Source organism: Eriocheir sinensis, chromosome 24, assembly GCF_024679095.1.
Source record: "Eriocheir sinensis breed Jianghai 21 chromosome 24, ASM2467909v1, whole genome shotgun sequence".
Taxonomy (NCBI): Eukaryota; Metazoa; Arthropoda; class Malacostraca; order Decapoda; family Varunidae; genus Eriocheir; species Eriocheir sinensis.
In genome coordinates this window covers 13,718,321-13,732,546 of record NC_066532.1, presented here as the reverse complement: position 1 = coordinate 13,732,546, position 14,226 = coordinate 13,718,321, and the positions used below count along the sequence as shown (strand labels likewise).

The 14,226-nt window shown below is 44.3% G+C and overlaps 1 protein-coding gene across 5 annotated transcripts in view; it reads left to right on the top strand.

Annotated features, from left to right (window-relative positions):
- LOC127002868 (probable tRNA (uracil-O(2)-)-methyltransferase) overlaps window positions 1-13,224 on the top strand; it is a 39,007-nt gene extending 25,783 nt beyond the window's left edge. For 4 of the 5 annotated variants that reach the window (XM_050869107.1, XM_050869106.1, XM_050869108.1 and 1 more), the window contains exons 5-12: window positions 685-1,758; window positions 2,720-2,842; window positions 3,573-3,671; window positions 4,950-5,143; window positions 7,765-8,013; window positions 8,696-9,304; window positions 12,227-12,421; window positions 12,641-13,224. In XM_050869107.1, coding sequence (XP_050725064.1) covers window positions 699-1,758; window positions 2,720-2,842; window positions 3,573-3,671; window positions 4,950-5,143; window positions 7,765-8,013; window positions 8,696-9,304; window positions 12,227-12,421; window positions 12,641-12,829 — 2,718 coding nt within the window. In that variant the 5' untranslated portion in view covers window positions 685-698 and the 3' untranslated portion in view covers window positions 12,830-13,224. The remainder of the gene's footprint in view (window positions 1-684; window positions 1,759-2,719; window positions 2,843-3,572; window positions 3,672-4,949; window positions 5,144-7,764; window positions 8,014-8,695; window positions 9,305-12,226; window positions 12,422-12,640) is intronic. The other variant, XM_050869110.1, reaches the window with a different exon arrangement.
- Window positions 13,225-14,226: the final 1,002 nt, after the last annotated feature.

The window sequence follows — 14,226 nt, the reverse complement described above, 5'->3', positions numbered from 1 at the left end:
TATTTATTTATTTTTTTGACATTCAATAAAGCAGTACCAAAATTATGCAACGTAGTAGTTACTGAGATTCCAAAAGGATGAAAAGTGGAGTTGGATGCTGTTCCTAACCCAATCAGAATATCTCTACATTTTTTTTATTATTTATATTTTCCCTTCTTTCACCTCTCTCGTAAGAATGAAAACCAACCATGGAAGGAAGAGCAGAAGAAACAGTATAGTGGATGCTGTTCCTGACCGAATCACTACAAGTTTTACTCATATGTTTTCCCTTTTTCTCACCCACAGCCCAATCTTCATATCTTTATTTTCATCCAGTCATATATGCTTCCCTTTCCCTCCCCCATAAGAACAAACACAAATTGCAGAGAAAAGAAAAAAAGAAATAGCGGGATGCTGTTTTTGATCCAGTCAGTTGTATTCTCCCTTTCTCACCCACATCCCAATCGTTATATTTATACATTCCTCTAATCACTTATACTTTCCCTTCTTCCTCCCCACAAGAGTGAACACCCAACAAAAGAACAAATGAAGGGGTAGAGGCCGCTCTCCCTATCAGTTCATAGCTAAGCATTTTTCTTATCACCTATTTTTTTCCTTTTTCTCCCCCTTAATTCAATCATTGCATCAATCAGTACATCTATACCTTTTTTCTGACCCCTCATATTTTCCTGTTTCCCCCACAAGAGTGAGCACCCAACATGGAGACAAGAACAGTAGAAATGGTAGTGGCGGCTGTCCCTAACCAGTTCTGGGGCGCCATCAAAATTTTCACCGAGAAGCCACATGTAATCAACCGAAGGATTTGCGGGACGACCAACCTGTGGATCGGCGTTTGCGAGGAGAGGGATTACAACCGAGAGAAAGTGTTGGCCTCTGTACTGGATGCCATTGAGTCTGAGACCAGTGATGAAGAGAGAAATATTAGCCAAGAGAAAGACTTTACCTCTGTACTAAATGCAACTGAATCCGAGAGCAATGATGAAGAGAGAAAATTTAGTAAAGAGAAAGATTTTACCTTTGTACAGAATGCAAATGGGCCTGAGAATAGTAATGAAGAGGAGCAAGGTTTACAAGAGTTCACGCTTAAAAAGAAAATAGAAAACAACATCGATTCTGAGCTAGAATGTGAAAATGAGAACACAAGTGGAAAGCTCAATACCAGTGCTGAAAAGGCGGATGAATTACTACAACCATCACATGAAAATAACTTAGAAAATGACATTGGACCACAGATAAACTATAGTAATGTGAATAAATGTGAATTATTGAAAACCAGTGACAAAAAGAACTCTGAAATCCAAAAGTCTGCCCTGGGAATTTGCATAGAAAACCACATTTATTCCGGGACAGACTGCAGCAAATCAAACGCCAATATCAGTCACACTAACTTGAGTCTCCTCCAAAAGAAACTAGAAGATGGATGTTTCAAGTCACTCTCCAATTACGATGTGGCGAAGGTTGAAGATGACTGCGAGGCCTCGAATAATGACAATAATGATGATGATAACGATGAAGGTGAATCAGCCATTGAAACAGATCATGTCGCCAGGTTTCAAAATGAGTGTAAGGCTTCAGAAAACGACAACAACAATGAAGATGAAATGGGCCATCAGAAAGCTTCAAGGGACTACAGCGAAGGGAAGCTTGTTATTCCATGGGGGTGTTTGGCGAAGACTTCAAACACCGTGGCCGTCGTCAGGAAAATATTGCCCAAACAAGCGGATAAGTTTGCTTCTGTTCTGGAGGTCATTTTGCTGGGTATGTATAATGTTCTTGTACTGGGTTTTGTTTCATCTTTATAAACATGTCTTTTCTGTGCTATAATTTGTATTTTTCTTTATTTTTTATTTCATACTTCTGTTTCCTCTGCCTGGTCAAACTCTTTCTTCTCTGCCTGTCAACATCTACCTTTCCTTCCTGCTGGAAGTATGCCTACATTAAGCCTGTGCCTAAGAAGGGTGACCGTTTCAATCCCTCAAACTACCGTCCTATAGCTTTACTTTCCTGTCTTTCTAAAGCTTTTAAATCAGTCCTTGACCAGAAGACTCATAAGCATCTATCCACTTCTGACCTTCTATCTGATTGCCGGTAAGTGTTCCACAAGGGGCGTTGTACTGGTGAACTTGCTTTCTTAACTGACTCTTGGTCATCCTCTCTTAGCTGTTTCGGTGAAGCTGTCTTAGTTGCGCTAGACATATTGAAAGCTTTCAATAGAGTCTGGCACAACTCTGCTTTCCAAACTACCCTACTATGGATTCTATCCTTCTCTCTGTATCTTTATCTCCAGTTTCCTTTCCGGCCGTTCTATCTCTGCGGTGGTAGACAGCCACTGTTCTTCACCTAAACCTATCAACAGTGGTGTTCCACAGGGCTCTGTCCTGTCTCCCACCGTCTTTCTGATGTTCATCAATGATCTTCTTTCCACAATCTTTTATTTTTTGTATTTGATTATTTTACTAATCTTTACCCTGTTATATTATCTCAAATGTTGTATTATCAATTATTTCTTATCATATTTTTCAATTCAGTTAATTTTCTTTTTTCTTTGAGTTTTTGTCAAATATTTCCATATTTGTATTATTTTTTCTCAGCAGTGTTGTCTGATTTTGTAAAGTGAGTGTACAAGAGCAAGATGTAAGGGGAGGGTGACCTGAGCTAACCACCTCATTGACCTCCTATCCCTTAAAATAAATATCTATACACATCCCTGTTTTCCCAGACGGGGCGAGGAAGGGGGCGACCTACATCACCGAGACCAAGTCATCACGACTGTCCATCAACCCTAAGGTCAACTACACTGTCGCCTTGACCTCCGCGGGAATCTCCATGTCATGTCTAAGTGGTAGGTTGATTTTATTTCCTTTTTAATTATAGTAAAAGAGGCAGCGAGAGACAAAACAAACAACAAAATCAGCATGTCATTTCTCTGTGTTAGGCTGATGTTATATTGCTGTGATGACGACACATTACCCTTTTTTCATCCCTTTTTTCTCGTAATTCTTGGCCATTTTTCCTTTTCTGGAGCATCAGTTTTGTGGGCTGTTTCTCCCCGCTAGTTTTGTTTGGCTTTGACTACAGTCTGTTTCACTAAGATATTACAGGCGGCCACACACCCTCATGCTCTTCAATTTTGACTGGCCAAGTGGCAGCCAACCACCATGCTGGGAAAGTTTAGTCTGCTTGGCCCAGGAAGCTTGCTCTGCACTCACACTGCCTCAGAGTGCTATGTGATGCATAAAGAAAAATATAACACCTCAAAATCACCATGAAATATTAACTTAATGCAATTTTACCATTGAACAACTAGTGTCTTGACTGTCAAAGATTATGATGAGACAAAAAGCATAGCCATAAGTACACTGTTAACTTAAATATAGATAGAGATATAAACTTGTTTTTATCGTATAAAAAAATATCTTCATTCACCACATGATATCTACGAGAAAAAATAATTAGTCATCTTGTGTTAAAGAATGAATGTTATAGATAATGACTCAAGGATGGCAATGCTGCTTAGAAAACACAGGTAGGCCTTGTATTATTATTATTAGAAAACTAAGAGCATTGCACAGAGTGGCGACGCCAGAGGCCGAGGTGGGAGCAAACTGCCGGGTTCTGCGCGGTGATTGGCTGCCACGGAGCTGATCAACACCAAGAGAGAACAACAGGAGGTGTGGCCGTCTGTAATGTCTTGGTGAAACAGACTTTAGTAGCATCTTGTATTACTTTGTTCTGTCTCTCCCTCTCCTGCTTCCTCAGTTCTGGTTCATCTTTATTTTGGTGGATTTGTTTGTCTGTGTTCCTGCTTTACTTCTTTTTTATTATATTTTTACTTGTCTTATATTATTTTGTTCTCTCTCCCTCTCCTGCTTCCTTGGTTCTTGTTCGTCTCCTTTATTCTGGTGGGTTTGTTTGTCCTTGTGTTCCTGCTTGACTTCTTTTCTATTTATTGTATTTTTACTTCAGTGGATTCCTTCTTGTTCTTGCTCTGCTTCCTCTTGGTTCCTATCAGGGTTGGGTTCAAGTACAGGTGACTGTACTTGAGTCCAAGTCCAAGTACCTGGATATTTTTTAAGTACAAGTACAGTCACTTTGCTATGTACTTCAGTCCACGTCCAGGTGCATGTCATTGTACGTAAGTACAAGTACTTTTTGTGATAAAAAAAGTTCCTGGCACAGATTCGCGAAGCACGAAAGTTAGTAGTTTTCGTATATACACATTAATGAGACACCATAACATTACACTACAATATCATAACACTCATTATATATATTTACCCAATAGTATCATCACAAAGTTCACCAGAATCTATTTACAGTATATAACTTTTGATTAAATACAATGTACTTGTTTGTACTTGAATGTACTTTGTACTTTTCAAGTACTTTGAGTCTAAGTACAAGTACAATTGAATTTTTAGTCTCTAAGTACAAGAACAAGTACGTGTACTTGGACCCAACCCTGGTTCGTACGATCAGGGCTGTGTGTGGAATGGAGTCGTTGGCTTTTGAGTTGGTAGTAAATGACATCTTTTAGTAAGGGGAACTTTGGAATATGGCTGCTAGCCCCTGTACGGCCATTTCTATCCCAGTGTGGTTAGTGTCACTGGGTCATTACAGCCAGTATTGTCTCATGCACGCAACTCTAAATACTAGTGAATTGGAGGCCATGGTGACATGCGGCGAGGGAGGTCAACAGCAGTGTCAGGGCTGGATGCCTGGCGTCACAAATGTTACAAAAATACTCTCAGCTTCATGGGTATGAGAGGAGCACACTATTGCACACCCCAGGCTGCTTTGCCACCCTCATATTCACTCCATATTTAGCTGTTTCTCAGCCACTCTAGCTAAAGGAGACAGGTTAAAAGTCACCAGGCAGGAGTGAATTTCGACCCCCTGATATTCATACTTCCACCCACACTAAGACAACCCATTTCCTCAACCACCAGGAGGCAAGCAGGAAGGCGACCCCAGTGTGACCTGGCTGACCAAGAATGTCCTCCCCAAAGTGGCCAAGTGGGCGGCGGAGGTGTCCGAGGATGGCCGGGTGGATGACCGTGGCTCCCTGAAGCTGGTGGACGTGGCGGAGTACAATGAGGTGTATCAGCGGCTCAAGATTAAGTACGGGAAGCCTCTCGTCAAGGTGGGTCCTCTTTAGCCAGTAACAAGGTAATTAGATAAGTCTGTTACAATACAATCTCTGTCTCTCATCTTTAGTGCGTCCCTTTGCCAGCAACAAGATAACTAAGATAAGTCTGTTACAATACAATCTGTCTCTCATCTTTAGTGCGTCCCTTTGCCAGCAACAAGATAACTAAGATAAGTCTGTTACAATACAATCTCTGTCTCTCATCTTTAGTGTGTCCCTTTGCCAGTAACAAGATAACTTAGATAAGTCTGTTACAATACAATTAGTCTCTCATCTTTAGTGTGTCCCTTTGCCAGTAACAAGATAACTAAGATAAGTCTGTTACAATACAATTAGTCTCTCATCTTTAGTGTGTCCCTTTGCCAGTAACAAGATAACTAAGATAAGTCTGTTACAATCTCTGTCTCATCTTTAGTCTGTCCCTTTGCCGGTAACAAGATAACTAAGATAAGTCTGTTACAATCTCTGTCTCTCATCTTTAGTGCGTCCCTTTGCCGGTAACAAGATAACTAAGATAAGTCTGTTACAATCTCTGTCTCTCATCTTTAGTGCGTCCCTTTGCCAGTAACAAGATAACTAAGATAAGTCTGTTACAATACAATTAGTCTCTCATCTTTAGTGCGTCCCTTTGCCAGTAACAAGATAACGAAGATAAGTCTGTTACAATCTCTGTCTCTCATCTTTAGTGCCCCAGTAACAAGATAACGAAGATAAGTCTGTTACAATCTCTGTCTCTCATTTTTAGTGCGTCCCTTTGCCAGTAACAAGATAACGAAGATAAGTCTGTTACAATCTCTGTCTCTCATCTTTAGTGCGTCCCTTTGCCAGTAACAAGATAACTTTGATAAGTCTGTTACAATCTCTGTCTCATCTTTAGTCTGTCCCTTTGCCGGTAACAAGATAACTAGGATAAGTCTGCAACAATACAATCTGTCTCTCATCTTTAGTCTGTCCCTTTGCCAGCAACAAGATAACTAATATAAGTCTGTTACAATACAATCTGTCTCTCATCTTTAGTGTGTCTCTTTGCCAGAGGAGGATGACTAAGATGATTCAGGGGTTGAGAAACTTGCCATACGAGGAAAGACTCAAACAGTTAAACTTACATTCTCTAGAAAGGCGAAGGGTGCGTGGAGACATGATCAAGGTTTATAAATGGATGAAGGGCTTTAATAAGGGAGACATTCATAAGGTGTTGGTAAGAGAACCGGGTAGGACACGAAGTAATGGGTTTAAACTGGATAAATTCAGATTCAACAGGGATATAGGCAAAAATTGGTTTACCAACAGGGTTGTGGATGAGTGGAATAGGCTTAGCAGTCATGTGGTGAGTGCCAATACAATTGTCACATTCAAAAATAGATTAGATAAATTCATGGACAGCGATACTAGGTGGGGTTAGATACATGGGAGCTTAGGGTCAAAGGAACTGCCTTGTATAGGCCTACCGGCCTCCTGCAGATTCCAACGTTCTTATGTTCTTATGTTAACAAGATAACTAAGATAAGTCTGTTACAATCTCTCTCTCATCTTTAGTCTGTCCCTTTGCCAGTAACAAGATAACTGAGACAAGTCTGTTACAATCTCTCTCTCATCTTTAGTCTGTCCCTTTGCCAGTAACAAGATAACTAAGATAAGTCTGCAACAATACAATCTCTGTCTCTCATCTTTAGCGTGTCTCTTTGCCAGTAACAAGATAACTGAGACAAGTCTGTTACAATATCTGTCTCTCATCTTTAGTCTGTCTCTTTGCCAGTAACAAGATAACTGAGACAAGTCTGTTACAATCTCTGTCTCTCATCTTTAGTCTGTCTCTTTGCCAGTAACAAGATAACTGAGACAAGTCTGTTACAATCTCTGTCTCTCATCTTTAGTCTGTCTCTTTGCCAGTAACAAGATAACTGAGACAAGTCTGTTACAATCTCTCTCTCATCTTTAGTCTGTCTCTTTGCCAGCAACAAGATAACTAAGATGAGTCTGTTACAATGCGTCTCTCATCTTTAGTCTGTCTCTTTGCCAGTAACAAGATAACTGAGACAAGTCTTTTACAATCTCTCTCTCATCTTTAGTCTGTCCCTTTGCCAGTAACAAGATAACTAAGATAAGTCTGCAACAATACAATCTCTGTCTCTCATCTTTAGCGTGTCTCTTTGCCAGTAACAAGATACAATGCGTCTCTCATCTTTAGTCTGTCTCTTTGCCAGCAACAAGATAACTAAGATAAGTCTATGGAAACATCATAATCAAAATCTAATCCCCCTTTGAGTTTCCTCCTTCACTGGAAAAATAATACCTCTCTTTAGAACCAGAAAAAACATCTTGAGTCTCTGTCTGTCTATCTGGGTCCCTTTCTCTTCCCTAGTCTGTCCCTTCTGCCAGTAACAAAATAACTAAGATGTGTCTATTAGAATGTAACGCACATCACTTATTAACCCCTCTCCCTCCTCCCACTCCTGAAAACAGCTTAATAAACTAACTAGGATAAGTCTGTTAGAATCTCTTTGCCTTGTCTCTAGTATGTCCCTTTTCCAGTAATAAAATAGTGAAGATAAGTCTATTAGAACAAAACACTCACCACTAATTGCCCCGTTCCCCCCACTCCCACCCCCAAACAGATGTGGCCCGAGGTAACAGACCCGCTAAAGTTTGTGTACGAGGACATTGCCATCGCTACCTACCTCCTCCTGCTGTGGCGGCACGAGAGGCAGCGGAGGGGCCTGGCGTCGCCCCAGAGCTTCGTGGACCTGGGCTGCGGCAACGGGCTGCTGGTGTACATCCTGGCGGGGGAGGGACACAGGGGGTTAGGCATTGACGTGAAGAGGCGCAAGATCTGGGACTTGTTTCCGAGCCATGTTGAGCTGAAGGTAAGGACAGAGGGCGAGGATGATGAGAAGAATAAAAGAAAACAAAACAATAATGACAATAGTGAAACAAGATACCTCACACACTAAATAAGCTATGAATAAAGTAACAATGAAGCAAAAACAAAACAAGACAATGCATTTTATACTCACACTAAATAAAATAAAGAGCAAAACAGCACCTTTCACACACATGAACCAAAATAAAAAACAAAAACAAGACATTCACACACACACAAACTATAATAAAAACGAAACCAAAACACATCACAAACATGCCAAGGGAAAAACAAAACAGGGAAACACTTTGAAATGAGAAACAGTTTAAAAAAAGTATTAGCAAAGTTCACCCTTTTATTTTTACCGTGGAAGACAGAGAGAGATCAAGGAAGTTTATAGTAGAATGCGACATTTAACTGAAGAATAAAACGAATCAAAACACTTTAAAGGAACAAATCGATACAAAACACTAACAATTTTAACTTCTTTCCCAACACTTCTTACTTTTTCCTTTAGAGATCAAGGAAGTTTATAGTAGAATGCAACATTTAACTGAAGAATAAAACGAATCAAAATACTTTAAAAGAACAAATCAATACAAAACACAAACAATTTTAACTTTTCTTTCCCTTCACTTCTTACTTTTTCCTTCTTATCTATTCCTTTATTTATTTTTACCCCACAGGAAGCCACCATCGAACCCTCCGACAAGCACCTCTTCCCCGAGCACGACTGGCTGATCGGGAACCACTCGGATGAACTCACGCCCTGGATCCCCGTCATGGCGGCGAAGTCCAGCTATGACACCAGGTTCCTCGTCATCCCTTGCTGCGCCCACGACTTCAGCCAAAAGTACCGACGGCGACACGCGGGCCGAAGCCAATACTCTGACTACCTCGAGTACGTTAAGGAAATTGGTGCTGTGTGTGGATTCAACGTCAAACAGGATAAGCTTCGGATCCCATCGACCAAGAGGATATGTCTCGTCGGCGAAGAACGGACGATTGACGCATCTGCCAGTAGTGAGGTTTCCCTGACGATTGATGCGTTTATTAAGGAGAGAACGGAAGCAACGAAGGAATTATCTGATGAAGCGGATGTGAAGTGTAACTCAGAGTCTTCTCAAAATAGAGATTGTGGTGGTTTGCTGAAGACTGAGATGTGGACTGAGGGTTTTAAGGCCAGGGAGGGTGTGCAGCCAGTCAGGAATTGTACCCAGCTGAAGAGGAGCGTGAGGGAGGACATAATATCAGCCATCGTTGGAGTGCTGATGGAGAAGAAGCATTTGGTGGAGGTGAGTGTTCAAAGTTTTATAAGGCACGAAAGCTTCAGTAAAGTGTTTTGTCCTTTAAAAGTTCACCATTTTTCATGTAACCTTCCTAGACAATTGTGGGGTGGTGTAGTTGTTGTGACAGGACAGCCAAGGAGTTGTAGGTTCATTATAGAAACACATGCAGACTATGGTTTTTATATTGAGACTAGGAACAAGCGAGCAATGCGGCGGCAGGCCCCGAGCGCTGGCAGGAGCTCAACTTCTGTGCGGAAGGGTGTGAACTGTCTTGGCTGTGATCTGTTGTCTTCGCTTGGCAGCACTTGTCGTAATGTCCAGTCTTCTTGCATACTCGGCACTGGACTTCCTTGGCAGGGCACTTGGCAGTCTTTGCCCTATGGCCCTTGCGGCTGCAGTTGTTGCAGGTGCCGTCGGCGTTAGGGCACCAACCAGGCACGTGCTGGCAGTTGCAACACTGGCAGGGTTGGGTCGACTTAATGGCCGGGGACTTCCCTTGCTGTCTTGAAGGCCCTTACTGAAGTGAGGAGGCAGCCTTGTCGCGTCGTTTCCCCTTCTTGTAGGCGGAGATGGGGCACAGCTGACTTGGCGACGACTGGATGGCGGATGCTGTGTTCCAGGCAGCTTCATATGAGCGGCATCAGGTAACCACGTCCCGGAGAGGTGCCCGTGTCCAGAGATGAGGCATTGCACTAGCTGCTCCTCTCTGATGCCCATGAACAAAACCATCTTCAGTAGGGTCTCAGCGCAAGTCACTGGATCCCTTGAGCAAAGGTCGACCTCTTCAGCGAGGTTCTTCAAACGGACATAGAAGTCAGAAAAAGACTTGACGGCCGCCTGCTTGCAACACAGGAGTTCACGGCGGCGTAGAGCCTCGTTGCATTGACTCTTGAAGTGGGACTGCAACACATCAAGGACCTCTTCCACCGCTAACTAAGTGTTAGGTGTGTTCTAAAGTCCTTTGGACCTCCAGGGAAACAGACATCCATAGCTGGATCAGTTGCTTTTCCATGGGGAGTCACTGCAGGTCAATCATGACTGAAAAATCTTGCCACTGGCAGCGCCATTGCCTGAACGTTTGGTAGGTGGCGTCAGCTTGCAGGATGGGCGGACTCTGAGCCACAGGTTTGCCCATGAGGGGCCCAGCAGTAGGTGTAGGAGTCATAGTCATGATGACATGTGGTGTAGCGGCATGAGTGGCAACCGTGGCGACAGCCGAAGTTGTGACTGTCCTGGCAGCTGCGGCAGTGGGTAGAGTTGCGACTGTAGCGGCCGCTGTGACGGCAGCTGCGGTGACAAGTGTCGTAGTGGCTGTAGCAACAGCTGTCACAGCAGGTGGGACGGCGACTGTAACAGCAGCTGTGTTTGGGCAGGGTAGTGACTAGTAGCAGCTGTCATGGCAGGTGGGGTCAGCGCGAGACCAGTGCTTGCAGGGTGATAGGTTGGGGCGAGAGGGCTGAGTGTTGATATGGGGTCAGATGAGTAGGTTGGGGACGGCAGGTGTTGAGCGGGCATTGCCTGAGCCGAGAACATCTGTAGCAACGCCATGAAACGCTCGTTGTCTTCCCTGCGTCTCATTTCCTCTGCTTCCCTTCTTGACTCCTCCGCTCGTTGCCTTTCCTCTTCTTCTTGTCGTCATCACAAGTCCTCCTCTCTCCGTCTGTCTTCGTCCTCTTGCTTTCTACGCAGGTCAGCAGACAGACGAGACTCCTGTATGTACATGCTAAGTAGTAGAACATCGTCATTCCATGCACGAGGAGGCGGGTGGGGTTGAGGCAGGAAGGAGTGGGGCAGGTGGGGGGTGAGTGTTGGTGGCCCCACGGGGAAGCCGCCCCGCGTCCCGACGATGAAGGACGCGAATCCGACATGGTGATCTGTGAGAATCTGTGAACCGGCCGGAAGTGTCCCCACAAATACAAGGAAAACCCGTGGGAGGCTGAGTTTCAAAGAAAGTGACAGCGCGTGAGTGTGGATGTGTGTGTGTGTGTGTGTGTGTGTGTGTGTGTGTGTGTGTGTGTGGCAGTATCTGGCAGCTCACTCGTCATGGCCCGTGGGCTGCAGCCCACAGTTACCCGCTGAGCGCTGAACGAGGAGGGTGTTATGTGCTGGGCTCTGTCTCCCGCCCAAGGTGAGGCATTCCCTGGTGGCGGCGTGAAGAGACACGAGTACGCAAAAACACTGCACACACAACACCAGGCACTGCACACACTGTCACAGGTCACTGCACACTGTAGATCCCGGAGAAGGGCGTGAAGGGGCAGTGGAGTCCTGCTGGCTTGGCTGTGGTGGCAGGTACCGGCAGGCAGGGCATCGGTTCCTTGGCTCAATATCCTACTCACTGCGCCATGTGGAATGGTGTAGCTGTCGTGACAGGACAGCCAAGGAGTTGTAGGTTTGTTATAGAAACACATGCAGACCGTGGACTAGGAACAAGTGAACAATGCGGCGGCGGGCCCCAAGCGTGTGGCTGCCTGACGGACGCCAGCCAGACTGAGGATAACAGGGTTGCCAGACGTACAAAGAATGGAGGTATAATACGATACACGGTGCAGTACATTGCATTACATATCCACAACAATCAATAGATTTTCTAATTAGGGAAGAACTGAGACCACTAGAAACATTTACATCAGCCCTGTAATGCCAGTAGTCTTTCTTGATGGGGCCTGGTGGCAGGTCCCAGCCTGTTAGTGCCTTAGTGGCGTTGGCAAGTGTTCTATTTTAGTTCCATCTTGCTTGGCTCATTCTGCCCCCTGGAGCTTCATTTGATCCTCTTTAGAGAGTTTTGCCAGAGGCCAGGTCGAAAGGTGGTCGTCAGGCCACTATGTGGGTAGTCTTATGCCAGTCAATGTCTACTGAAAATTATCAGCTTATAGAAATGGAATTCAATCCCCAAACTACTAAACCACCCCCCCCCCCCCCCCATAGGTCAACATAGGGAGCAATGAGACCCCAACCACTGTCGCTTGGGACCGGGGTGGTAGCATGACCCTGGGGGACCTCGCTAGGCGCCTGGACCGCCTGCTGCTGGCCGCCATGAAGAAGGAGTGCGGTGGCCTGCAGACACTGCTCAAGAACCACCGATACATCTTCAGCCTCTGTGATGGCCTCGTTAGCCTTCAGGTGAGGAGATAAAAGATTGTGTGTCCCTCTATTTGTTTTTAAATGGCTTGGTATGTTCATTCGTGTGTCAACCTCCTTCACTTAAGAAAATAACTCTTTGACACAAGTAGGGATCCGGCCACAGTTGAGGGGGATCCAGTTAAACTGAATGGACTACAGCAACAGTGAGATGTGCTTTCAACTGAGCCAGCAAGAATTAACAATCCTGATTTTTTCCAGGTCCCCCAACAAGCATGGACGAAAAAGACAACGCCCAACACTTTCACCAAGACCAAACTCTGCTGGTTCCACGCACACCACCGCAGCGGCTGTCCCCTGCCCGCCCCGATGTGCTTGTTTGCCCACGGTGAGGAGGACATGCGAATCAAAGAAGGTTCAGAGGGGCAGAGTTTGGGGCATACAGTATAACTGGACATGGCCTCGGTTCTCATCCCAGTCACATTGGCCCTTGAGCTTCTGGCAGGAAATAAGACCAGTGTGACCTCCAGGTTACCACAGTTTACCTTTCCCAGGTTCCCCCCATGTACCCATTTGTCACCGATCCCAAAAGAGAGGATGAACAGCAGGGTAGGCTGCATGCCTACTGCCCAGGCCTGCAGATTTGTAGCAAGGTGGGCTAACCACTTCACCACAGAGGTGCTTTAGAGAAAATGTGCAGTAAAAAGTTACAGGGTGCTGTTAACGTATATATGAATTGTGATGTACAGAAAATCCATTTCATGTTATCACTGTACACATTCGTGCACTTGCTTTGTATATAAAGCTGTATGAGAACAGGAATAAAACGTCTAGTTGGCATAAAATCTTTTGTTTATAATTCAGCCATATCTTTTATCACACTTTTGGCTCTTACAACAAATATTTCTCAAGACCACAAAAGAGATTAGTTGGGTTTTCATGAGTATTTATCATATTCATGATGCAGAAGCCTTGTTAAACCATCACTAGGCTCATAAAATTCATCATCATCATCATCATTTCGTTTAACGTCCGTTGTCACTTCCTAAACGGTTGGTCGCTTTATGGCTCTCCTCCATTCTACTGTCTTCTGCCCGATGCTCATCCAATCCCATCAATGCCAAGTCTTCCTGTATACACCTTCTCCAGGTTTTCCTAGGTCTACCAACTGGTCTCCTTCCTTCTACCTCCAATCTCTCCAAAACTTCCAGCACTGTATCCTCCCCTGCTCTCTTCACATGTCCAAACCATCAGAGTCTTTCCCTTCTGAGCACTGTTTCCAGGTCCTCTACTCCACATCTGATGTCTTGATACATTCTTCTTGAAAAGGTCGTCATAGGCCCCTCTTATAAAATTACCTATAGAAATACCCACATACTTTACAAAAGCCCTAGCAAATGTGAGTGTGTGTGTGTGTGTGTGCGTGTGTGTGTGTGTGTGTGTGTGTGTGTGTTACTTCCAATAAATAAAACGTCATGTTTTTGCTATGTGAAGAGGGTGATGGAAATAAGTAGTAAATACAACAGAGCAATGTAAATATCTCAAGCACCGAGTTAATAAGAATGTAAGGAGTCTGCAAGAGGCCGGTTGGCCTGTAGGCTACAGGGCAGCTCCTTTAAAGCCTCACACCACCTTGCCTCACTATCCATGAATTTATCCAACCTCTTGTTGGATGCCAAGCCTGATCCACTCATCCACCACTCTATTGGTAAACCAATTGTTGCCTATGTCTTTGTTGAATCTGAATTTATCTAACTCAAAAACGCTACATGTCCTGCCTGGCTCTTTACCACCAAAATCCTATTAACATCCCCTTGATTAAGCGCTTCATCCATTTATAAACCTCA